This window comes from Vigna radiata, unplaced genomic scaffold, assembly GCF_000741045.1.
Source record: "Vigna radiata var. radiata cultivar VC1973A unplaced genomic scaffold, Vradiata_ver6 scaffold_239, whole genome shotgun sequence".
Taxonomy (NCBI): domain Eukaryota; kingdom Viridiplantae; phylum Streptophyta; class Magnoliopsida; order Fabales; family Fabaceae; genus Vigna; species Vigna radiata.
In genome coordinates, this window is record NW_014542169.1 from 10,269 (window position 1) to 36,658 (window position 26,390).

The 26,390-nt window shown below is 34.4% G+C and overlaps 5 protein-coding genes across 19 annotated transcripts; 2 read left to right on the top strand and 3 right to left on the bottom strand.

Moving 5' to 3' along the window:
- Positions 1–4,497: 4,497 nt before the first annotated feature.
- LOC106779071 (autophagy-related protein 18d) lies at positions 4,498–9,503 on the top strand. Of its 9 annotated transcripts, none has more exons than XM_022776420.1 (7): positions 4,514–4,532; positions 5,188–5,287; positions 5,856–6,673; positions 7,397–7,655; positions 7,832–7,840; positions 8,268–8,391; positions 8,969–9,503. In XM_022776420.1, exons 3-7 carry the CDS (start codon positions 5,918–5,920, stop codon positions 9,042–9,044), a joined length of 1,224 nt encoding a protein of 407 aa, XP_022632141.1. In that variant the 5' UTR covers positions 4,514–4,532; positions 5,188–5,287; positions 5,856–5,917; the 3' UTR covers positions 9,045–9,503. The 9 variants fall into 9 exon arrangements, with proteins under 9 accessions (XP_022632142.1, XP_022632141.1, XP_022632140.1 ...); XM_022776419.1 differs by lacking the exon at positions 4,514–4,532 and adding an exon at positions 4,539–4,616; XM_022776418.1 differs by lacking the exon at positions 4,514–4,532 and adding an exon at positions 4,662–5,095.
- Positions 9,504–10,557: 1,054 nt separating this feature from the next.
- On the bottom strand, positions 10,558–18,464 carry LOC106779087 (quinone oxidoreductase-like protein 2 homolog). 3 transcript variants are annotated; one of them, XM_022776426.1, is made up of 7 exons: positions 18,364–18,464; positions 17,624–18,022; positions 17,442–17,550; positions 17,246–17,337; positions 12,881–13,139; positions 11,607–11,750; positions 10,558–10,927 (listed from the first exon to the last, which is right to left on the bottom strand). In XM_022776426.1, exons 2-7 carry the CDS (start codon positions 17,965–17,967, stop codon positions 10,835–10,837), a joined length of 1,041 nt encoding a protein of 346 aa, XP_022632147.1. In that variant the 5' UTR covers positions 17,968–18,022; positions 18,364–18,464; the 3' UTR covers positions 10,558–10,834. The 3 variants fall into 3 exon arrangements, with proteins under 3 accessions (XP_022632147.1, XP_022632146.1, XP_014522611.1); XM_022776425.1 differs by lacking the exon at positions 18,364–18,464 and adding an exon at positions 18,234–18,348; XM_014667125.2 differs by lacking the exon at positions 18,364–18,464 and having other exon boundaries at positions 17,624–18,168.
- Positions 17,898–22,540, top strand: LOC106779086 (2-hydroxy-6-oxononadienedioate/2-hydroxy-6-oxononatrienedioate hydrolase). 5 transcript variants are annotated; one of them, XM_014667121.2, is made up of 6 exons: positions 17,898–18,007; positions 19,063–19,543; positions 20,058–20,388; positions 20,783–20,881; positions 20,978–21,098; positions 21,518–22,090. In XM_014667121.2, the coding sequence occupies exons 2-6, from the start codon at positions 19,101–19,103 to the stop codon at positions 21,730–21,732; spliced, it is 1,209 nt and encodes a 402-aa protein (XP_014522607.1). In that variant the 5' UTR covers positions 17,898–18,007; positions 19,063–19,100; the 3' UTR covers positions 21,733–22,090. The 5 variants fall into 5 exon arrangements, with proteins under 5 accessions (XP_014522607.1, XP_014522610.1, XP_022632137.1 ...); XM_014667124.2 differs by having other exon boundaries at positions 17,899–18,007; positions 19,068–19,543; XM_022776416.1 differs by lacking the exons at positions 17,898–18,007; positions 21,518–22,090 and adding exons at positions 18,471–18,710; positions 22,352–22,540.
- On the bottom strand, positions 22,429–23,878 carry LOC106779072. Its single transcript, XM_022776427.1, has 3 exons — positions 23,773–23,878; positions 23,193–23,693; positions 22,429–23,025 (listed from the first exon to the last, which is right to left on the bottom strand). The coding sequence occupies exons 2-3, from the start codon at positions 23,647–23,649 to the stop codon at positions 22,457–22,459; spliced, it is 1,026 nt and encodes a 341-aa protein (XP_022632148.1). The 5' UTR covers positions 23,650–23,693; positions 23,773–23,878; the 3' UTR covers positions 22,429–22,456.
- LOC106779073 (uncharacterized N-acetyltransferase ycf52) lies at positions 23,783–26,328 on the bottom strand. The gene is made up of 5 exons (XM_014667108.2): positions 25,720–26,328; positions 25,561–25,619; positions 24,633–24,689; positions 24,467–24,558; positions 23,783–23,879 (listed from the first exon to the last, which is right to left on the bottom strand). Exons 1-5 carry the CDS (start codon positions 26,215–26,217, stop codon positions 23,827–23,829), a joined length of 759 nt encoding a protein of 252 aa, XP_014522594.2. The 5' UTR covers positions 26,218–26,328; the 3' UTR covers positions 23,783–23,826.
- Between the last annotated feature and the right edge of the window lie 62 nt (positions 26,329–26,390).

Here is a 26,390-nt window from a genome sequence, read left to right on the forward strand (position 1 = left end):
AATGTTTGAAAAACACTTTATCTCTGAATATTATAATTTAAATATCGTTTTATAATTCAAGTGTCTAACAACCTGTGTAGATCGTCTAACCGTCACTAAGGTTGTTAAACGTCTATTTTCAAAAAAAAATTCCATAACACTATTCAACCCCCCCCCTCCTCCCCCTTCCTTCTAAGTGAAATAGTATTAATTAACTTGCGAATAGATCTTGTTATATCAATTTGGTTTCACGTAAAAGTGCAAATGAGTGTGATGGACGTATAGGTTTCTCGTAAGTCTTTGAGTCACGTTTTTGGTAAAAAATAGTGCCTAACTTATATTCTTTATGATGTTTATCTCCTAGAAAAATAATTTGTCAAGAAACATACGTTTTTGGGAAGCTAGCACATAAACTAGAGGGAAACCTTGGAGTCTCTAACATGGGGTAGTAACCAATAGATTGGAATAATATGTTTAACGTGATTGGTTTTGGCTGGTCTAGCTCCTACATGGGGCTATTTTGACGCTAAATCCATAATGTTTTAGAAGGATGCTAGGAGAGTTATGTTTGGGATGGGTACAACTATTGTTTTAGGTGCCCTTGATGCAGGTTTTCATTTAGTTTGATACATATTTTTATTTTGGTTTCTTTGGTTACTAATGCAAGGTCAGGTGGATTTTAATTCACATAAAATGCTACAAATGATGGAAAGGGGAGGGGGGCTGGTGTCTATTATTGTGACGATTGGATTTATTGGGTTTGGGAATTAAAGATGCTTAAAATGTGGTTCTTAGTTGCATAAATTATTTTGGATGTTCTCATGTTTATTTGTACAACTGAAGTTAGAATTTTATTCATTTAAAGCATGAAATGGAATGGTCAAAGCTGGTCCAATCTGGTCAACTCTGGGCTCTTATGCAATTTTGAAAAGAAAGAGATGGCTAAAGTGCAATTAGAGGAAGACTTATGTGCAATTTTGAATAAAATAAAACTCTGGGCTCTTATGCAATTTTGAAATGTAATTTTGACGGTGTTGTGTTTGTATGGTTATGCTTGGAGTAGGGCCACAACATAACAAGGTGTAGTATTCCTTATGTGCATGTATCATGATTTTAATTGCAAAAGAAGGAGTGCAAAATTCCATTTGTTTTCATGCGTGCATGGTCATGAGAGAGAAAGTGCATGGGGTTTTGTTGTGGGCACATTTGTGTGGGGCCATAATTTGAAAAGAAGAAGGGAAAATGTTGTTTTACGTATTAGATATTGTGGCACATTTATTTTGGTTAGGTGTTGGTCATTTCTAAATAAAAAGGTGTGAAGACATGCATATATTAGTCATGCATGTATAAAGAAACCATGGTAAAGTGTTGGACCCACGTGGGATCCACTTTGGAATTGACTGCCATCATGAATTAAGGTGTGTGTGGTAAAAGAGGAGTGTGGCAAGTATTAAGTTGACTTATTTATGTATAAGGTTGACTTTTGTACTTTTGTGATAATTGTTATGGTTATTATGATTAAGTATGTCTCATGTTTATACTTCTCTAATTCAAGTTTGCACTTTTCCTCTTGCGAAATGATAGAAAGGTGGATCTCTTCCTCTTTAAGAGGCGGCGGAAGAGATGAGTCTCTTCATCCATGATGGGTGATAGATTGGATTGGAGTTTTAGTGCTGATGACTCTTTTGCCGTGTGATATGGGAAAGCAGTTCTCTTCACTCTTGCAATGCGGGAAGAGGATGGGTTCGATTGCTAATGACTCTTTCGGTCGTGCAATGCAGGAAGAGGATGGTTCATGTATTGATGACTCTTTCAACTATGTGATGCAGGAAAGGTTCTCTTTAGCCGTGTGATGTGGCAAGATGGTGTCATATGACTCGAATTGAATTGGTTATGATGATTATGTAGTATGGTAGGGTACGGGGAGATATACCACGAGTATTTATGAAAATGTTGAAGTTATTGGTACGGGGAGATATTTGGCACTTGTGAGTTGTGTTATTATGTTTATGATTGATTCTCAGTTAGCTCAACCTTGCATGTTGTGGTTGTGGTTTCCACTTGCGATAATCATGTTATATGAGAGCATATTAAAATATAGGTAATTCGAATCTTATATAGCACAACAAGTTGGTTACAAAAATTTGGAAACTTAGGGTTTTGTTTTGAATAAATGATTTTATTTAGAGTTTTATTTTGTAATTAATTAGAATTGTGGTATATTTTTTGATAATTGTAGAGACTTATTGAATTTGGATTTTCATAATGATATATTGTTTTAAAACTTTTAATTTTTTACTTGTAAACTGGGCATCCAAAATTGAGATGTTACATAACATCTCTTTAGAATATGAATAGTCTGAAAGTTCCTTCTATTGGGTGTATCAATTAGGAACATATGGTAATGGTTCTATAAAAATAAAGACCCTATGACATTGGTTCTGAGAATAATCGAGGCCATAGATCCTGATCAGTGTGTACTGAAGTGAAAGTTTAAATTTGTGCATGTAACCCAACTTTAAGCTTCGGTTGTTTGTTAATCAATGCCAAAAGGGGTATATGACCTCAACTTTTTAATAATCTGGGCCTATAAGTTTGCAAAAATGTCATTGTGCCTTTTTACACTTCATTTTCATCGAAACCGAAGCCTATTAGACACGTTGAAAGCCTATTTTTGTACTAGTGAATGGTGTATTTTAGGTTACTTTAACGTTGTTTTAGGCTATGATGAATTTAAAAGGAAAACTAGGCCCAACCAAGTTGCTTGTTTTGATTTTCAAAGCTAGAATAATTTCAAAGATTTCTTTGCTCTACCTAGTAAAGATCCATTTTTTACATGTTAAATTGGGGCATAATAAGAATATTATGACTTTGGATCGTATTTTAGTTAAATTTTCTTGTACCGATGAGTGGTGCAATTCCAAATACCGAGTTATCCCTAATAAATTGTTCAAATCATAACTTCGTGAAACTTGAGAGTGACATGTGATTTGAGCATCAAAAGAATATCTAGCATCTCCATGAAAGGAACATTGTTTTGAGCATCATTCAAGTGAAACGAATATACATGTTTGCGGTTTCGTAGAATAATCTAAGATGTCTTTTAAAAACAGAATGGTGACAAAGTTCTAAACCTCAAAACAAAAAATATCTTAAATGTATTGGTCTACCTATTTTGGTCTAGTTTACCCTTGACCCACCAAAAATGAGTCAAATATTTTTTTTAATGTTTAATTTTTAAAATTTATATATATATATATATATATATATATATATATATATATATATATATATATTAAAAAATAGAAAACTTTTAGTCTAACTTGATGGGCTAATATAAATATTTGTTATGTTTTTAATTGATTAATTGATAGGTTTAATTGAATAAATTAAATTGGAATGATTATTATATTTATGTGTTAAATTAGTCTATTATAAGTAATAATTGAAAATTAATTTATAAATATTAATGATTTAAACTATTGTATATTTATATATTTACACAAATATAATATAGAAAATTTTATATTGTAAATTATATTAAATTTTAATTTAAGAAATAAAAAATAAATGAGCTTGGCTCATATTTAATCTACCAATTTAACAAGTTACATAAATGAAGATAATGGATTGCCAAATTAAAATTTTAATCTAATGCGTCTTTGTGACCGAGGAATCAACTTACTGTTAGTCATAACTTCTTTTTTCACTCTTAATATTTTGTAACTAAAACTTGTCAATAATTTATATTGTGTTATATTTTTAAAATATATATGAAGTTAGTTTTATTTAATTTTTATTATTTTATTTTAAAATATATTTAAAAATAGAAATATATATATATATATATATATATATATATATATATATATATTTATTTGCTAATTTATGTAAGAAATTTTTTTAGTAGGTATACCAAATTTTAAATTAAAAAAAATTCTTATTAAAAAAACTAATTTTAAATTTATGGATATTTTAGTAATTTTAAAATTTAATTTATAATAAAAAATAAAAAATAATTATTTATAATCACATGTATAAAAAATTATTACTTTTTATTATATATTATTAAAAATTAAATGTTTTTCAAAATAAAAATAAAATAAAAGATAGTTATTTTTTTTAAATAATATTATTATCCTCTTTTTTAAATACATCATAACTGATTATCTCTGTTTTTAATAAATTTTGAGAGAATAAATTCAACTTTACTGTCCCTGTAATTGGAACAAATCAACAAAATAAGGTAGGACCTAAATTAAAAATTAAATAAAATTTCATGTACTCAAGATGTAGTAAAAATTTAGAAAAAAGAAAATTCAAGACCTACAAATTAATTTTACAAAAATAATTTACTAACCTTATCAATTATAAATTATTAATTACATTTAATAAATTTTTACACATTTCTTAATCATGTTTATTTTAATAATTAATATTTTAAATTTCATACTGTTAAAGAAACATACATGAATTTGGATGGATCCAGTAAATCCTCCTATATAAGACCTTGAAAATAAAGAATTACAAACAAATAAGGAAAAGTCGTAGAGGTATGATTCTGAATTATGAACACAACCCTTTGCTTCACCTTCAACGTTCTGATCTCCACTTTCTTGCTCTTTCAAACACATGTGGTGCAATTTTGTGCATTTTAATTTTTCTTCTTTATTTTCTTCTTTTCTTTCTTTTTCTTCTTCTTATTATTGTCTTGGTTTGATGATTTTATGGTGTCTTTTTTCTTTATCACCCTCCACTGGGAATTTCAATTTTCTTTGTCGATTATGCAAACCCAAATAAACCTCTTCTTTTCTTAATTCGTCATTTTTGTTTTTACATGTTTTTGCCAATTCTTGCTTGTTTTTGTTGAAGGTTGGATCTTTCTTTTCAATATTGAATCTTTATTATTAATTGGCCGGTGAAGTGAAGTTTGTTGCTGGGAAGAGTTTGAATTTACTGTCTTTGGTGGTCAAAGTTGTACCAGTAATTGCTTCTCTGATACTCCTCTGTGTCCAATCAGAATTTTACCATGACATGCAAGATTGACAAGAAATACTGGAGAACTATAAAATTATGATAAGAAATAAATCTATTATCAACTTATGATTAGTTAATGGTAGACATTTTGGTTGTTATATTAACTAGCTAATTTGCCTTAAAATTGTTTTTTCATAACACTTGACTGAATAGTCTGTTTGAACTTTGAAGGACATCAAAATCTTGGATGTAGTTGGAACTGGAGCGGGAAAACACATAGCTTGCAGGATTTGGAGGACTTAGGACTAACTAACTATAGGATAGATCTCAGGTACAGAGGTTTATAAAGGGTTTGAAATAGAGATCCAAGTAATCAGGTTTAGTGTTTAGATGCTAAATATATATGATGGTATCAAAAAAATGAGATCAGAAACTGTACTGCAGAAGGGTTCTGCTTCTTATATGAATTGAAGAGTGTATTGTGCTTTTAATTGAAAATGTGTCTTTAGGGTTAATGATGTATCTAGTTGTCTAGGTAAAAGCTCAGTTTTCGTTAAGTTATTTATCTAAATAATGAGATGCTCCTATGCTTGCAGTACATTTTTTGATAGGTAATCTTTTTTGCTGGTCTTATAAAAAGATGTAAATTCTTTGCAATCTCATGGATTACCTTACCTTCCTATGTATTTCTTATCAGCAAGTTTGAAGGACCATCATTAATACACTCAGTTATTTGTAGAAAATGTATGAAGACAATTACAATATATTTCTTTGAATCTGTTAGTTTGAGTTCAATTTTCTCCTACAATTATCATTTCCTAGTCTTTAATCTGTAAGACTTTCTTATTAATAATTTATTTAAAGTAATATCAATGAATTTTTCTTGTCTGTTACAACAGAAATCACCTTGTGGCACTTCACCTTCTATACCTTGGATAATTGAGGTTATTGAGTGCAGCAAATGCTGTCAGGTTCACCGACTCAAGGAATGTTTTCAAATTCAAGGATTGGAAACAGTGAATCTCCCAATAGTGGGGCCTCTTCTTCTTTTACCCAGCCTATTGTAGACATGAGTGAAAATGATGAAACAGAATTGCTCTCAATAACATGGAATCAGGACTATCGTTGCTTTGCTGCTGGAACAAATCATGGTTTTCGGATTTATAATTGTAAACCTTGCAAAGAAACTTTCAGACGTGATATGAAAGTTGGTGGTTTTAAAATTGTAGAGATGCTATTTCACTGCAATATTCTAGCACTTGTTGGTGCTGTAACTAATTCACACTACCCACCAAATAAAGTTTTGATATGGGATGATTATCAGAGTAGGAGCATGTGTGAATTCACATTTAGATCTGAAGTTCGAGGAGTGAAATTAAGACGTGATCGAATTGCAGTTGTTCTTGAACACAAGATATATGTTTATAGCTTTACAGATTTGAAGCTTCTTCATGAGATTGAGACTCTGGCAAATCCTAGAGGGCTGTGCTGTCTTTCACACCATTCAAATACATTTGTTTTGGTTTGTCCAGGTTTAAACAAAGGACAGGTTCGAGTTGAACATTTTGGACTGAACGTGACAAAATTAATCAGTGCTCATGATTCTCAAATTGCATGTTTCACTCTGACATTGGACGGACTCCTTCTTGCAACTGCTAGTATAACGGGCACTTTAATTAGAATCTTCAATACAATGGATGGAACTCAATTACAAGAAGTATGTTATTATACAGTAGATTGTATTTTATTAATTTATTATGTTTAACTTTATGTTTTATTCTTTCCTTTTAAGAGAATTTTAAAATGATTTTTCTTTTTCATTTCTGTACTATTGTGAATCGTTTTTTGTTTTGTTTGCACACTCTGTTAGGACCTGGAGGGTTTATGAGAGGAGAAAGATGAGGAAGAATATCTAACTGATTAACAGTCTGGTGGGGTGGGAAAAGGGTCTATATAAGGACCTCTTATTGTTTTCAGTTAGGCAGTTAAATACTTGTTATAGACCAGTCCAGTACCTAGTGAAGGAGGTTAAGCTCCTGTTTTCCCAATTGTATTCTTGATTTTTTGCTGTAAATACAATACAAATTCTTTACTCAATTTCTTGTTGCGATTACCAAAGTGTGTGAGAGAGGGAGAGAGCTAGGATTCTTACCCAGATTCCTATCACACTCCCATTTGATAATTCATAAATATGACTAGGATATACCAGTTTCCTTTGCAACAGTGGATGTCTTGTTACATTAATAATGTTTTAGTATGTTTTATCGTTAATTTTTTTTTACTGTCCTTATAAAAAAGCTTTTACACCATAATAGTGTTGGGTTGTCCACAAAAATTCCAAAAGTTATATATTGTATTCAGCAGGAATTGGTTTGATAATGTTTTAATAAATTTCCTCTTTTATTTTCATGCTCTATGATGCATTCACTCTATCTTGTAGGTAAGAAGAGGTGCAGATAGAGCTGAAATCAACAGTATAGCCTTTTCTCCAAATGTTCAGTGGTTGGCAGCATCAAGTGACAAAGGCACTGTTCATGTATTCAGCTTGAGAGTAAGAGTGTCTGGGGAGGACAGTTTGACTCAGCCAAATGTTGCTCAAGGTCCTGCACTGTTTCATCAGAATTCTTCTACTTCTTTGGATCCCTTGATTTCAACAAATACTGGCGCCAACCCCAATTCTACGTTTTCTTTCATGAGAGGTAACATAAATTTTCTTAAGTATAATGCTTTGAATGTTTGGAATCATCATAATTTAGTGATGCAATCATTTTATTCAGTTTATCCATTTTTAAATAGAAATTTATATAGATGGAAGATCTTGACTGGCTTATTCAATTCAGTTATCTGAAGTCTACTATTTTTGTACAAGTGCCAGGTATCAAAGGTGATAATACATTGATTTAAATGAATCAGCACCCTCTCTACCCTCAAGAGTTGTGTCTGTGCATTCTTGCCCTCTGCTGATTGTTTATTCCTTTATAACACAAAATGCCAATTTCTTCAGCTCCATTAGATTTCTCTTTGGATTTTGCTGGGGGATATATTTTCTGAACAATCGATGTAATCAATGTCTCAGATAGTTAATTATGCATTTTTTGGTTCATATATAACTGTTGCTGACTAGGCGTTACCCTTTTAAAAAATCAACTCTTTTCAAACCAATGTTCATAATCTTTATTTTAAAGATATGGGATCTTGGGACGGTAAATCTGCTCATGGTTCTTAAACCTTTCTATTAAGTCAGGATATTTTGCACCATATTCTTTGTGCATGATTTGTTGTGTGCTTATGATTCTTCCTTGATATGGTAGGACTTTTACCAAAATATTTTAGCTCAGAGTGGTCATTTGCACAGTTCCGTTTGCCCCAGAGCACCCGTTTAATTGTGGCTTTTGGATCTGAGAACGATGTCATAATTGTTGGCATGAATGGGAGGTATGTGTATATTTTGTGGGCTGCCCTTTTTTTTTTTTCTGAAATTGAGTAGTTGATGTTTGATTAAAATTTTCGTAAGAAGTTAAGATAAACATAATATCTTAGTGATGCATGCTTTGAGATTAATGGCTAATTTAATATATAGTGGTGATCCAGGTAAGAAGTGTAGTTGTATCACTGAATAACTTTCGTTGAAAGCAAATTTTATAAACTTGTCATGGAATCGTGTGAACTTATTTTGGTGTTTGTGCATATTAGATAAAACATAAAGTAGATATTTAAAGTTCTACTTGAAGAATAGCTGATAGCAAGCTTCAGGAATTGCATCTGTACAATTATTGTTTCTGTATAATTTATTTCCGCACACACTCATGCAGAAGTTGATTTCATTTGCCCAAAAAAAAGAGATATGTAATAGCCTCATCAAGATCACTTATAGGAACTTAGTTTTCATCATGCATGTCAACCTTACAACCCCTGATCGCTTTATTGTTTACTTTGACATCAGCTTTATTCAGTTCTCTTCATTCTTGTTGACTTCACTCAACCTTTTCCCTCTTGTGTTCTTTGATATCAGTTTCTACAGATGCAGCTTTGATATAGTTCATGGGGGAGATATGATGCAGAAGGAGTATGTTCGTTTCCTAAAATAAGCGATAAACAATTTCTAGTTTCTCAACATCTTTGTCAAGCATCTACAACTCTCGTCAAGCGCTGTAAATATATTCCAGCACCAAACAATAAACTGTTCACATCATGTGTGAAAATGATTCCCCGGTATTGGAGGATCTGGAGATACATTGTTGAATACCTTGTATATTTTGAGGAACAAATTAGATTGAAAAGGAGAAATACCAAGCAGCAGCTGCATCACAAATAAATCACTTGCTGGATATCTCTTTTATATCATAGTGGGTACATTACATTCACATCATGTGTATCAGCTCAGGTTGTGCTTGGAACTCCTCAGTGGTATTCCATTTACTCGGACACAGAAACTAAAAACTTCTACTATCATTCCTTTTAGGTCTGAGAAAACATACACAGAAACTGAAAACTTCTACTATCATTCCTTTTGTACAGTATCAAAGTAACATGATTAGGTTAAATCATTTATTTAATTTTTATAGTTCAACATACTTTAATTTTCAGTTAAAAATCATCCAATTTAATCCTCGTACATATTATTTTTTATTTATTGTCCTAAGTTTAAAAGTTAAGGATTAAAATAGATTAAAATAGGGGGAAAAGATAAATCTTTTATGGTGGGGAAAGAAATAGTTGCTTTATTGGTCTTTCCAAAACTAGAGAACCACATTTTTCATAATCTAGAGAAATAGTTGCTTTGGAAGAAATCAACACAACCGATAAAACAAGAGAACCACATTTTTTATAATATAGGAGCCTCATATCTAATTATGCAATTAATTAGAGTTATAACTTTTTTTTGTATGATTTACTTGGTTTTAACTGTGGCAGGTTACTTTTTTAATTCTTTATATCACGTTATCCCTAACAATTTTATTTTTCTGTAGTTCAATCTTGAGGTGTTCCTCTGATCATTTATTTCTTTGGTTAAAGACGGTTGCTTAAGTAATTATCTCTTGTATGTACAATCTTCCCTTCAACTATAACTCAATTTAGTACATAAAGGTTGATTTGGTGGTAAAAATAGTAGTGTAATTATCTCTTGTATAAACAATCTTCACTTCAACTATAATTTAATAAATAGAACTTTATTTGGTGGTAAAAATAAAAGACTAAGAGGAATAGATTGTAAGTTTAAATTCCCACAAACAAATATTAAGTAAATGAATAAAAAAAAATTAACATAATACCATTTTTTTTTTCAGTAAAACAACTAGATGATGATGTTCCAAAATCAGTTGCCACCATAGCTTGTAATCTCTAAAGGAGCGATTCGTAAGAATTGTATTGGCCCGTGTAAGATAAAAAAGGAATCTTGAATCTTTAGGATTCTGAGGTTTGATCATGTTACTAAAATCTTACCATCACCATGCTATTCTTATATACAAATTATACCATGTTATTAGTAGGATATGGCAGCCATAACAAGATAATGAGATGCATAGAGAGTGATTACTAGACAAATTTTGCAAGACGAACCAATTACTGCATAAAACGAATAAAAGAACCGGTAATACCTAAGTTTCTGAATCAAAGAACTAAATGTAAATCTCTATTTATCAATAAGTAAACCGCTTTGAAACATTGTACAGAAAATTTCAAGTACGCAGTACTAAAGTAAAGATTTTACATAATAATGTGGGGGCTTCAAGGTAATATTTTTTGCATAAAATTTTGGCAATTATTGCTCCTTTTAGTTCGTTTACTTGTACTAGCATATCTTGGTTGCTTTAAACCTTCAAACCTTGCGTTCCCAGAACAAATTATTCAACAATATAGCATAATTTTAGTAAGGTCACAGCTTAGATCTTGTATGTTTCTCATCGAAAACAATCATTACCTTCCCAATAACTTTCCTATCTTTCATGGCAGAAAAGGCAAAGTTGGCCTGCAAAGATAAGCATTTGTTAACAACAGATTGCATTGAAAATCTATGAATCAAGGAGATGAGTAAATAGGAAAATGATACAGATTTGTAAACTTGTATACCTTTCCCATGAAAATATATATAACTGATAAATTCAACCAACGTATGGAAATGATTTAATTGTGAAGCAATGACAGTGTAATTTGTGTCGCATAATCACCCAATTAGCACGTTAATCAAGTCTAAACTACAACATAGTGAATAACAGAGAAAAAGGCACCAAAACTAATTAAAAGATAGTTCAATGCTCAATGCTTTTTTTTATATAGACTTAACCTTAAACTAAATGACCCAGTGACGGAGTCTCTTTTTGAATACTTATACTAAATGACAATATAACAACTTCAGTGAGAAAGGGTAAGCATTAAGCCAGCGCTCAAACAACAATGGTGATGGACAGATGACAACCATTGCCACTCCATGACGAAGGTTAAACTGAATTCACCTTTGACGGAATATGGCCACCAAACATGCTGATTTTATATATAGTAAAAGTGAAATATCTAAAAAGAAAAATACTTCCTTCGGTTAAAACAGTAGTAAAATCCCTTTAAAATAAAGTCTCAGAATGTTTACAGAATTAGAGAAAAATGAAAGAGACACAAATTAGTAGAAATGTTTTAACAAAGAAATTGCTGACCTCTGACGGGGGGTATGAGTGAGAAATATGGATGGAAATCAAGCCTCTTGCCAACCAAGACAATAGCTCCTTCACAGAATCTTCAAGAACACCTGGGCGGTGTATCTTATAGCTACCCCAGTAAAGGCCATGCACTGTCCAATTCTGGTATAATAGTTTTAAATAAAAGCAATCATAACCAACAATTTATACCATCTACTGCAGAATTAATGTAAATATGTAATGTAGGAAGCAAAACCCAAGGAATAAGTATAAAGATCCAAAGTTCTTATTAGTTCAGTTTGATGTTGGTATTTATATAGTATTTTCAGACTTAAAGAGTGTTTTTTCTTTGGATAAGGCAGCCATAAAGAGTGTGGTAGTGATTTAATCAACTTTAGTATAGTACAACTGTACATTAACTGCATCTTTATTCATATCAGAGATATTATAGATTATATTTTAAAAATTAAAAAAAAATTGTCTTGAAGTTCAAACTGGTTTTGGGCAGTTTAACTGATTATGAAAATGTCCAGTCTTTTCGAGTCAACGAACCAGCCACCAGGTCAATTCCTAGTCAAGTGGGACTGGTGAATCTGGTTGAGTTTCAAAACTATGACAATATATATATATATATATATATATATATATATATATATATATATATACACACACACACACAGCACACCTTTTTGTAGGGTTATACTATAAAGTATAACAGCCAATTTCTTGAATTTCATAGAAATATTTTTCCCCATCAAAAAGGAGGTGGGGAGACTCAATCAGTGCCCAATATTGTGCAACATACCAAGCCAGATGGAGCATTCTCATTATACATGCAAATAATCTATATATAAAATTATGCTACATGATGATAATGGTGATCAAGGTATTTGCAAGCTAACTAAAAGATTATTAAATCACAAGGAAGCAGAGAGCTACGAGTAATGCACAAATTGTATTTATGCAATGGTCTGGTGCATGTAATTAGGACATTTATTTGAGAACCCAAGTTGGGATGCCTTTTGGTTTGCTAAAACCAAACAGCATTCATAACAACAACAAAGAATGGAAATAAGAGATTGAATTTAAATCAATTTGGCAGCCAATTGTCAAGTACAATGTGATTAAATTCAAATTTCAAATTTGTGTATTGCACAGTGTGATTACAAATTGAAAGTTCATGTGAATAAACCATGACCAGATGAAGCAACAAAGCATAACACAATTTAGTGATCAAGCAAATTAGGTTAGACACGACAAATTCATGGTCTGAAACTTAACTTTCACCGTACCTTAACAAGAGCTACGTTAACAGGGATGACGGGAACTTCACCACTTGCAAACCCAATTATGAGAATGTTAGCTCCCCATTTTAGAAGCCGCAAAGATTCTTTAGTGAGTTTACCTCCAACCGGGTCATACAGGACATCAACCCCCTTAAGCCTTCTAGTCTGGAGGAACTTCCTCACACTCTCTGTTAAATTTTCATTACCCAAGTCCACCACATGATCAACACCAATAGATTTCAAAAGTTGCACCTTTTCAGCTCCCCTGATAACAGACCACAAAACAAAAAAGACGCAACTCACTAGTAGGTGGGGATAACTATTAAATGTTTGATCATCCGAAATCACAATAAATATCAGCTAATATGATTCGAGTTAAATATTCGTATGTTTGATCCCTGCATGAAAAAATTGATTCTATGTCCAAAGTTGATCTTCATTTTAAGGAACTTTTGCTTTGATAAAGCATTTTTACACTAGATTTACGACTAACTTCTTTTTAGACTAGACACATCCAAACACAAACGTCTATCACTTCAAAATCAATTTTAACCAACTATTGTGTTCGGATTCCCATCAAGCATGTTCAGATATGGATCCCTTGGTCCTATGTCTTTTCTCTAAGATTGACTTTGTTACGGTGTAAGGTGGGAGTTAATGATAAGGGTTAGAAAGTATATAAGAAGGAGAAGAAAGGTAGGAGGAAAGTGAGGCCAAACGATATTGACCATAAAGGCCAAACGATAGCTGAACGGTGGAGAACGGGAAGCAATCGGGCCGAACGGTGGAAGGCGGGGAGCAAGTAAGTTGAACGGTGTACAATGGGGAGCGACCAGGCCGAACGGAGGAATACGGGAAGCTATCAGGCCAAATGGTTGAAGAGCTACCATCCTAACTGTCAAAGCGGTTAGGATGAGCAAGAACTAATTATAGTAAAAGGGGCTGTATTTGAGGAGAATATTCAGTATAAGATAATTAGAGTGAATAAATATATATTTAAGGGAAATATACAATATAAGATATTTATAATTAATGATATATGTTAGGAATTATACGGGGGAATATTTACATTAAATATAGGGATATTTATATTAAACATAGATACATTCTAGAGAGATATTTAGTATGAGATGGGTGGGAAATATTATATAGTATAAATAAAGCTAGAGTCTAAGGTTAAGGGTATGCTTTGAATTGTTGAGTTTGTTGACAAACGGCTACCGTCTTGTGAGGGAGGTTATGCTCCCAAGTAATGAAGGAGGTTATGCTTCCAATTATTGTTTACTTTTGTTTATTCAGATAATTCTATCACCATCAATAAAAGAAATTCCATTCTTTTGGTTTATTGTGGGCGTTGAGAGTTCAGTTACATAACAGACTTTTTGACATAAATTATGGGACAAGTGTGGATCTTCAATGATCAACCAAACAGGAACAGAATTAACTCATTCTGAATGAGTGCTACAAAGATTCATCCAAAGACACATTTAAGGTGTATTTTATAGGTGAGAATTAGGGGAAAGGTGATTAGAAACAAGCTGGACGGTTTGAATGAAGAAAAATAAAGTGAAAATAACTTTAAAAATAATGGAATTCATTGTATAATATCTCATCTATTTCTACTAATATCTATCTCTCTTCATCTCTTCGTTGTTTTTCTTTCCCTAAATACCTTTTGTTGAGAAGAGAGATATCAAGAAGGCATACAATCAATTTTTTGTATTTTGACCACATAAATACAGGCATTCAGTTATCCTATTCTAAGCTGACAACATAAATATGAAATCAATATAATAGATGCTAATAGCATCGACTGATTCTCGCATATCTACATAATTTTATCACTCTTTCTCAAGCTGAAGCACATAGGTTATATTTACCAAGCTTGTTACACGTGTAGTTTATTTGATGACCCCTTAGTGACTTAGAAAATATATATACCAGTTGATCATGAGAGTTGACAAAGGTAGCAGATATTTCCCCGCACATGACTTTCTCTCCTGACAAAGTGAGAATCAACTACAATATTCTTCATCCTTTCATGGAATACTAGATTTGAGGCAATATCTATGGCAACCTGATTATCAACATATAATTGATAAGTGTGTAATCTCCCCAAACATTCTTGAAACAATTATTTGGGTCGTATAAACATGACTGCCACATCCATAGCCCAATATTCTGCCTTCACACTTGACTGACTACAACTTTTTGCTCCTTTCTTTCCAAAGAAACAAGGTCAGCTCTGACAAATATGCAAAAATCAAAGGTGGATCTTCCATTGGTGGGGAAGCCCGCCCAGTCTTCATTGGAATACTCCACAACTTGAGTATATCCTTTGGCTTCAAACAAAAGACAGAGCTTGTTTGATGTCTCGAACAATATGAGTCACCGCATCATGATGTTCCTTAAATGGAGAGTTAAGGAACTCACTTACTAGACTTGCATATCGTTTGAGATATCCGGGTAGATAACAGTAAGGTAGTTCAAATTCCCTACCTACCTTTCAGATAGATGCAACATGAGTAGTGACCCACATGTATGGATTAGGGTTCCCTTCTCGTGAGGATCTTAATACCATGTTAAGAAGAAAGAAACGAAGACATACCATGAATTTGGTGTTGAGACCACAACAAAGCTATTCAATCTATAAGGGAGAGAACATAATTACAGAATATTCATTATCCTATTTTAGGTTAATAACTCAATCACATTACGCGATTCTAATATCATCCATTACTATATCTACATCATTCTAACACCTATTACTATGGAAGTAGCTCATAAATTCACTAAAGAGCATCTACCACACAAATAGAATTGACAACAAAGTAAACTACAAGTGATAGACTATAGAAGGTAATAAGAGGAAGAACAAGAAAGAATCACACACAAAAGTAACATTGTTCGGTTGGAGTGTTAATGAACTTCAACCTACACCTACAGGAGAATTTACTATAACACAGAGATTACAACTCAAAAGTTTCTCTATCAGGAAACTCTTCTCAGAACAACTCAATTGTTACAACTCCCAGTTAGCTTACTGTTCAAGCTAGGTACAGACCTAACTTCCTCAAGCATTCTCTTAGTTCCATCATGCACACGGAACCCAATAGTTCCCACACCAGTTATCTTACAAGACTTGTTGTCACCAAGAATTTAGTCTCTTTCAAGTTGTGTAAACTCTTAGAACCAAAGACGGTTGGAGGTTCATATGAAATGGACATCAAGAGTCCATTATCCACTCACAATCATCAGTACTGCTTGACACCATTAGGACCTCTAATGATTCATAATCATCTTCCACTAGAGCTGTTTCACCAAATGCACACAATCCATTAGACCGCTTACCAAACCTAGACAATCTATCGAGGTAGCCTTCTTCTACCTATCCAGACAGAACCTTTTGGTGTGTCTTTCCTTCTATCTATGGTAAAATCTAACAGACGGTGTATTTCTACCATTCTTCAACCTTGACTTTGACCTCCTTCTACCTCCCCTATTATCACAGGTAGACTATTTACACCTTGCTACAAGGCCATCTCCAACACCAGACGCCTTATCTTCAAACTTCTTGATTAGCTTCTTCGAGTTAAGAGTAGCTTGAACCTCCTCAAAATAGAGAGTCTCTCTTCTATACAGCAAGATTTACTAGGAGTGCTCATGCATCTTAGGCAATGAACACAACAATAGCATTGCGTAATCCTCATCATCATTCTGCACATCAGTGTTCTCCAAATCAAGGATCAACTTGTTGAAGTCATCCAGTTGTTTACTAATTGCCTCATCTTATATGAGTTCAACACTTGCTTCAGATACAGACAATTCACCAAGGACTTGGTCTTATACAAGCTCTCAAGCTTAGTCCAGAGTCCTGCAGTTGTCTTCTCTTTCTAAACTTGCCTTAACACCTAATCACTTACGCTTAGAACAATCGCGTTTGTTGAACAGAAGAGCACGCATCTTTAACTGCCACAACCCAAAGCCACCCAAACCAGTGAATTTCCAACCTCATACTTTGTAGAAATCGTGATTACTGAATTTTACTTTCACCACACAAATTCCCTGTAGCACTTCTACCACACAAACAGAATTGATAATAGAGAAAACTACAAGTGCTAGACAATAGAAGGTAATTAGAGGAAGAACAAGAAATAATCGCCCACAGAAGTAATGTGTTTGATCAAGATTTTATTCAACCAATTCTTCAGACTTATAATCTACACTTCATTTCTAGCAACTTTTAGTCGTCTTTTCTATTTCTATCCACCATAATTCTCTCGACGATATCAAATAAGGACCTTAGCCATCATGCCATTCCACCACCATATGCAATCCATATATCAAAAAGTAGAAAACAAAAGTCACTACCTAGCCACAGCAATGACAATGGCCCCACAAGCTTTTCCAATTTGCACAGCAGCAAGGCCCACACCTCCAGCTGCACCCAAAACCAACAACACCTGCAACACAGTTCCATAACTCATTTAACCACAAAGAGACAGAACAATAAGTATTATACATAAACAGCAACAAGTGAATCAAATTCAAAGCATAGCATATATACTTGACCAGAGGCCAATTGGGCCCTGTGAACGAGTGCTACATGGGAAGTGCCAAAAGCCACAGCAAGTGCTCCAGCAGCAACAAGATCGCAACCTTGGGGCACCCGAAACCTTCAAAGCCAACAACTTTACAAAATAAAACTCCAAAACCCAACATTAAAAGGTAGTAGGAGTAGAAGCTCACAACTGGGACTCGTCCACGACGATGAACTGAGCGAATGAGCCGAGTCCGGCGAAGGAACAAACGGGGTCCCCGACTCGGAAGTTCGAAACTTTGGGGCCAACGGCGTCGACGTAGCCGGAAAAATCGGAGCCTGGGATGAAGGGCAAAGAGGGTTTCTCTTGATACTTACCCAAAATCTGCAAGTAATTGGCGAAGTTCAAGCTTGTGGCTTTGATTCTGACTCTTACAGCGGTGGGAGAATCGAGTTGGGGAATTGGGTGATTCTTTGACAAAACTATTGGGCTATCGTTGTCTTCCAAACTCACCGTTGGATCACCCAGTTTTCTGCACAATAGTGCCTCCATTTCTCTCTGTTGTCTTTGATTTACCAGAGAAATATTTCAGGTAAAAGCTACGAACCTAAACAGGAAAAAAATTGGGTCGGGAAATACACAGTTACAAACTCTCCCTTTTATTTCATAATTGAAGTAAATAAAAAATAAGAAAGTAGCTTTTTATTATTTAAACGTCATGCTATAATTTAATCAGAGATCAACATATCAGAAACAGATGTAATCATCCCAAAAATCAGAAAACAAGGGGATTCCTATTATAAAAGACGATAAATTACCACATGTATCTATTTATAAGTGCATGATATTGACTCCAAAAAAGAACTAAGTTAGATGTGATAAAGAAATCATATATCTCGAGCAATTTCCCTAAAATATCTGTAATTTAAGAATGTTTGTGGCTAAAACCTTAGTGGTTTAAGTGCACTGTTCTTTACTTATTTCAGTACTGCTGGTAGTTGCTTTCTATCCGTTGAAAACCATAAAGCTGAAACTCGATCCAACTTTAAAAAAAGCTGACAGAGGTTTAAGATATTGGAGTGAGACGATGAGGGCAATACTATTTTGTGGGGAACTGAGTTTTCTTACCCCTTCTCCTACTCTCTATATATCTCATGGCAAAAATTCTACCTTTTTATATACACACAAGCACACTTCTTCTCTAATATCTCCGAACTATGCTACTCACAACAAACGATTCGTTGTTTCTGCTTCTTCAGCTCCATCACTGAGCGGTTCAGGAGCTGAATATTCCGGTATAGTTTATCTTCAACTTTTCCGTGTCTTCATTTCTGTTTTCCATTTTTCTTTTATGTTATTTAATGCTCGTTTGTAGTCCGTGAATTGCTATTGCTTCCCTTTCTCTCTTTTTTCTCTCTTTATTTGATGGGAGGAAATATCAATGAATTATCGGAGAAAAAACCTACATAAGTTCTTCGTTCTCTATAGTTTCATTCTGCTTTGGTTCCTACGACATACTAGGAGAGAGAGACAGAAAAAAAGGATGCAATTTTCATTTGGGAATTTTATTTTTTTTAATTGGAGAAAAGTCGTTATTGTTGCGAAGTTACTTACATGTGTGCTTAATGTTGAACCCCATATCTGCAGAGCAGTTGGTGGATGTGGGAGCAGAAAAGAAAAAGAAAATGATTGCAGGCATAGATCAGGGGGAATTGGTGGATCCAAAGCTTTTAGCTGATCCAGACAGTTGTTTTTATGAGTTCAATGGAGTGCATATACACCACAAAATATGTGATACTGAATCCCAAACACAAAGCATGCTCCAGAGTCACACTGTTTCTCATCAAATCAAGAAGGTAGGTTATCCAATGATCCTGTTACATGGGTTTGGAGCTTCAGTTTTTTCATGGAAACAAGTTATGAAGCCTTTGGCAGAGGTTGCTGGTTCAAAAGTTCTTGCTTTTGATAGGCCAGCCTTTGGATTGACATCAAGGGTAAATTTGTCTAAGCATCCTTCTTCAGAAACGGAAGACACAAAACCTCTGAATGCATACTCAATGGCATTTTCCGTGCTTGCTACCCTGCATTTCATTAAATTGCTAAATGCTGAGAAGGTTATTTTAATTGGGTATGTTTATATTCGTTCTTCTGCTTTACCTCTGAATGCATACTCAAGTGGCTTTGTTTTTCTGAGGCATCAAGCAGTTTTCAGCAACGCAAGTAAAGCATACTTCCACTCTATTTATAACATGACAGATAAAGGGGAGATTATAAGTTGCATCCCCGCATATGGATATGCATCGGATTATCTTTCATTTATGAATTGCTGCATTAATCTAATTTCGTTTTTTAAATCATGTACTTTAAATTGGTCAACTTTTCTTTTTCACCATTATGAAGTCATAGTATAAGAATTCAGAAATTAATACACTAATGTCTCCTGTAGGAAAAATAAAATTACTTATGTTTCTCCTGATATTGTATTTCCTGTTCTTCATCTTAACCTATCTGCCCGTTTAAGTCATATCTTAATGCTGTATATCTGGTAATGGATTAATAACAATGTAAAGAAATATATTTTCATATGCCTATGCACATTAGTCCTTTCTAGAAGATGAGATGTCTCCAAAATAACATGTCAGGCACTCAGCTGGTTCACTTGTAGCAGTTAATACATATTTTGAAGCTCCTGAGCGTATTGCTGCTCTGATACTAGTTGCCCCAGCAATTTTTGCCCCACTTACTGCACCAAAAATTGTAAAAGAAAATCAATCAAGGAATGATAACCAAAGGAAAGAAGACAGTTCAATCAGAAAAAATCCAATTTTGGGACTTTACAAGATGCTGTCCAAGATTACCAAGTATATTGCAGAGGCAATAACACAAATGATGAAGTGGACCGTAGATATCCTCAACTCGTTGTATAGGAAATCTTTATCAGCTATCCTTCGTTCTTCCCTAGCAATAATGCTGGTAATAAACTTGTTCATTGTAATGCAGTACCAATATTCAATTGTGTTATCTCAACCTTCTCGGTTTAATAATTTTTGGAAAATAAATATTAACAAGGAATTGTTGGCTCAAATGCAACTACACTGAATTAGTGAAAAACATTAGTTGTTATTCCATACAATTCCTTTTCTCCAATTTTGGTTTTAATAATTGGTAGGTTGAAATGGAAATTTGATGAACAGATAGTAAGCTACACAAGTAAAATATGGTTAGATTGTTTGTTGTTTTATGACTCTTTTTGCATAATTTGGCTTCTGAATTTGTTTAGACTCCAATTCTTAAATTGACAAGGTCAATAATTTGTGATGAGTTGTACTTGTTGGACTGATGGTCCTTTTCTTCACATGAATCTCAGGTAAGAATGGCAATTGATAAGTTTGGTACTGCTGCTGTTCGAAGTGCATGGTATGACCCAAAGCAGGTCTCTGAGCATGTACTTAGTGGTTATACAAGGGTAATTTCATGTGATTTCGTATTTTCCTATTTTGTCCTTTTTGTTCTATCCTACTCGAATGGTTAGTTCTCATCTGGTTGTTATCAATATATACAGCCTTTAAGGACTAAGGATTGGGATAGGGCATTGGTGGAATACACTGCAGCAATGCTTCTAGATGAGGAATATAAAACAAAGACACCACTTTCTAAAAGACTTCACGAAATATCATGTCCTGGTAATGTCATTAATCCTACGTATAACCACTTTCATTTGCTTTTTTATCCTGCACTTGTTAGCTTTTGTCTTTGAATACCTGACTACTAATAGATAGTAAACTATAAGAGATGGAAGACATCCTAGAATGGCAATATGCAGTGGTTCTAGTGGCAATGAATAGAATAGCTGGTTGAGAGAATATAGCTGCTAAGTGTGAATCATTGTCACTAAAGATTTTTAATAAACTGAGAAAATCAACCAGCACATTGTTTTGATTTATTGATTTGTTTTATAGTTACTTTTTATTTCATTGGGTTTCTGTGTTCTTGTTCCTGAGTTCATATCAAATGATGCAACTCCTTCCAGTAGCAATCTGAACCCTTTTGATAGATTAGTTGAATCTTGAACATAATTGGTGATGGTTGTTTGAATAAACAGTTCTGATTGTAACTGGCGATACTGACCGAATAGTCCCTTCGTGGAATGCTGAGAGACTTTCACGAGTCATACCAGGAGCATCATTCAAAGTAATTAAGCAATGTGGCCATCTTCCCCATGAAGAAAAAGTGGAGGAATTCATTTCAATTGTTGAAAACTTCCTAAGAAATTTAGTCGGTGATTCAAACGAACAATGTCTACAACAAGCAATTTGAAATTCCTACTAAAGCATCCCAATATTTTTTCTGCATAGAAGATTCATATTGTATAGGCTGGTGCAAATGCAGTTTGATCAGATTGACTAAGATTCACTGAAGGCGTATTGATGCACACTCATTAAATTTATCAAGCTCGATGATCTCTTTCTAGAAGTTGGAAAAATGCTGATAAGCAATAACCTTTAACGCAATGTTGTTATATTACTGGTAGATTGCTATAGTGCAAATCCTCTCTATGTTTACCAGCCAGAATGATCTGTATCTCCGTTCAAATTATTGGCGATTCAAGCCTAGCATAAATGTCTCGGGGATGTAAAAGGAATTACGATTTAACAAGTGGTATTTAATTTATGTATTTGATTTTGGGATGTGGCTAACTTCAGACAGTGCAGCTCATGATCTAACCGTTCAATTTATTGATTTGCGCTCTTTTCTTTTAATTTAATGGTTATTTTTACATGCAATAAAATAGGATCTTGGGCAGATCCTGATCTATTATTTATATATTAAGATACTAAGAGAAAAGTTGTCACTGAAAGAAAATATTGCTAGTTACAAAGTAAGAAATAACTTGATCTTTCTGCCCTGTAAATGAAACACTTCATTTCTCTAACAGAGGAACACGTAAGAATGTGGAAGTGGAGACCGTATACAATGACAATAAAGGGTTTGCTAGAAGGCTGAAGCCAAATATAATTACTTAAAGCTGATCAAATCTTGTTCAGAAAGGAGGATCCATTTCTAGGTCCGAAGGAACATCAAATCCTGACATGAAGTCATCACCAAATATTACAGCACCAGCAGCTAGTGCTCCAGCACCTAACCCCATTGCACCTCCTGCATTTACCCTCTTACCAGGGACTGCCCTGGCTGTTGACATGTCTGTGTAGCTTGGAGACAAGCCATCATTTATTGGGAGATAGGTAGGAATATAACCAATATTTGATGGTGGGGGCGGTGGAGGAGGAGTTATTGTTCTAGGCAGCTGATAGCTTGGTCCAGTTGTCTCATGGTAGCTTGGTTCACCCACCTCTTGGTAACTCGTTTCTCCTGTCTCATGGTAGCTTGGTTCACCCATCTCATGGTAGCTTGCTTCACCCAGATATGGATTATAATAGTTTGTGGTGGTGAATGGTTCTGAATGGTACTCTGGGACGTTTGTATGTACATGATATTCTGGCTGATGGACTGAAGCTTGAGGTTTCCGACGGTATGCTTGCCTTACTCCTCCCTCTATGTTGAATTGGGTACTATCTCCATTATCTAAGAGCAAAATTCCATCCTTGTTTCCTACAGAACAAATTTACAGCACCAGATAATGCCAAGAATTTTCCAAACTTAACTTCCTCTCAAACTAGGCAACGCATTATAAATAAATTAAAATAAGAGCTTTCGGAAAGATGTGAAACAAAATAACATGGTAAATGTAGAAGAGCAGCTACCACGTTAGGTAGTACCTGAGTGGGGATTTGGCTCATTCTTTTCCTTAGAAATACAAATTAAAATATCGATGAAACCTCTTGGTTTGCTAGATTTCTTCTTTCGTAATTGGTAGCTTCCAACTCCCTGCTGCTTGGGATTGGATACCTCAGAATTCATTACCTGCTCGACAAGAAACTCTCTGAGAAAAACTGTTGCTGAGCCATGAAGCTTTTCCATGAAGAATATGGGGTCTGTACTGTAAACTTCCACGTTCAGTACCAAATCCAGGAGATTTGGTGCTGAGTCCTCAACTGGAATAGCAAACTTGGTTCTCCATACAGGATTTGCACTCCCTGAATCAACGACCTTGGTGCAATATTTGCTGTTAATATCGATCCACCCAACAGCAAACCATTGACGCTTCCAAAGTGAGGTTGAATGCTGGAGTCCATGTGCAGATATCAAGCAAACCTCCACCCATATTATCCCCATAGAAAGTCCAGGAATGAAAGGACGAGAAGTTGAAGCGATGTTGTCTACAGTAAGCCTCCTTAGATAAGGGTTTCGCAGGAAAAGAAGTGAACGTCTTTTGCGGTTTTTCAAATGATGCCTTACCTCGATATCTGAATCTTTTTTATACCAAAACTCTGTTTGGGGATACCCTCATGCCTAGTGCCTAACATTTCTCCCCCTTGCTAAGTATAATACAGGCAAATAGGAATCTGCTACAATCAGAAATGGGTTATGCAGAGGGAAAAGGTCGTAGCACGACAAAGAAATTGACCATAGAGTACAAACCCCTTGACAAAAGCTCTCTACGGGTTTATTTTATCGATTTAGTCTCTCAAATATACACATCAGTTATCAAATTTATCTTCATTTGTCACACCATTTTAGTCTTTTACAAAGAATATTTTTTATTTGGTTCGAGAAAGAAAAGTTTTAATGGTTTGAAGCGAAGATACAGATCTAAATTAGGATCATTTTGGCAGTTTACTCTAAAATAAAATGTATTCTTTCCAAAAAGCCACAACTTTTCCGACGTTTAGGCTGAGAACATAGGGGGGTATTCTTGCAATTACAAACTTTACCAATTTATAAGTTGAATTTACATATAGAATGAAGGACGTAATAGAATGATAATGTCAAGCTTCTTCTCTAACTAATCAGACAACAATCTTTCATTTCTCCCTGTTTTATATACAATGGAGTTTGGCCCTTACACTATTTTTTGAAGTGCCATTGGGTCCCTCAATAAGAGATGGAATCAACAATAGCTTTCTCCCTGAACAAGTAACTGCTTATTTACCTTCCTGGGTTATTAATGGAACAGTTCTTCTGTACATCATGGTAGTGGAGTTCAAAATGTCGTCCCCAAATCCACACGCCTTAAAAAATAACCTGAAAAAAGTTCAAAGCGTGATGTGCTATCCACAGAGGAATAACATTAGAAACTCTAAAGAGCAATGAACAACCTTTCATTCTCTGAGCAAAGGGCTGCTATGTCGTATATGTCTCTATTTGCAAGCACTCTGCAAAAGGAGGAAGCCATTTTCAGGCACTTGATGATTTATGTCTCTATCTACATTGAACAAAAAAAAAAGAGAGGGCCATCATGCTACCAGGTCTATGACCAAGAAAAAAGGAGAAGGATAACTACTTATGCCATCACCCCTCTTTTTATATTCTTTTCAATCACTAGCAGAGCTTTACCTAATAATTTGTACTAACATTTAATGTTAACCTATACTATGTATTTTCATAATGCTTTAATACAAGGACATCTCTGTTCGGGGGTCATACACAAGATCATTAACTTAATACTAAGTCTTATGAGACCTTAAACAAAATACTGAATCATAATATAGAAAAATATTTTTCTATCTTAGAAACATATGTTTTTTGTTAACAACCAAATAAAACATTAATTAGAATGTGTGGGTCATAAAAATCCTTGTATTAAAGTAAAAGTTGCAAAAAGATACTAAAAATGGTATAGGATTGTGGAACCTACAAAAACTAAATTAAGTCATCAGGGAATGACAAACGTCCAAATTTGTTGCTATATATTTAAGTTTCAACTAAACCCACCTCCTTAAATGTACTTATTCCGAAAATTCCCTAAAGTTATTTCAAAATGTGAGTATTGTTATACTAATTCCAACAAATATAATTACAATCAGTTCAGAAAATATTGTTCTCTTTTATATAACAAGACAAAATTGAATGCAGATAACAGCATTAAGTTTGTTTATATTTAAGTGAGAACCAACTTCCCCAGAAAGCAAAGCAAGTGCATCTTAGCCTGTACGTAGACAAAATTCTATGCTACCAACACTTAAAACATGACAATAACTTCATGGTGAAGGATCTGGTCTCATCAACAAGTTCCGTGTTGCATACCTCGCAATTTTTTTAACTATCATCCGACCAATTCCCATTCTCTGCAAGGAAGGAATAACCTGCAATAGACTCAAGCACGGTCATAAACGCATGCTAACCAATACACTTCACTCACTAACTAGGAACAAGCGTTTAATCACTTTCTTTTTTCTTTATTACCACGACATCGTAAATCGAAGCGGTGAGGCCATAATCAGAAACGGCTCGGCCAAACCCGACCAATTGATCACGTGAAGGAGAAGCCGGCGTGAAGAAATCCGCGATTAAAGAAGACGATAAATTGTCGTGATATGGAACCACGCCGTTTACGTGGCGGAGGTTGCAGAAGACGGACACAACCACGGCGCTGTGAGACAGAGCAATGCGGAGCTTGTGGATGTCCACGGGTTCAGGTCCGGGTTGGGTCGGAAATCTTTGGGTAGAGTAGTTGCAATCGGTGAAGAGGTCCCGGAGACGGAGAGGATCGACGTGGCGTGGATCAGTGGAAATGTAAATTGGGAAAAGGGGTCTCAACTGATACTTCGTCTTCTCAAGCTGTGCGCTTTTGCTGCTTCTTCGACTAACCCATTTCAATTCCATGGATCTCGAAGTGAAACCCTCTATCACGCGTTTCTCTAACTGTAACTGAGTTTGTGCTGCAACTCCCATTGCCGCCATTTTTATTCTCTGTGCTTGGGCAATGCTACAAGATTGAAGCGAGATAATGAAACCGAATCTGCTCCTCTGATTCCCACCACACCAATCTTTAATTTCTTCTCTATTTAATTAATTCTTTATTTTGTTTTAAATTATTTTTTTTAAAATAATTTCTTGTAGTACGCATTTCCCAT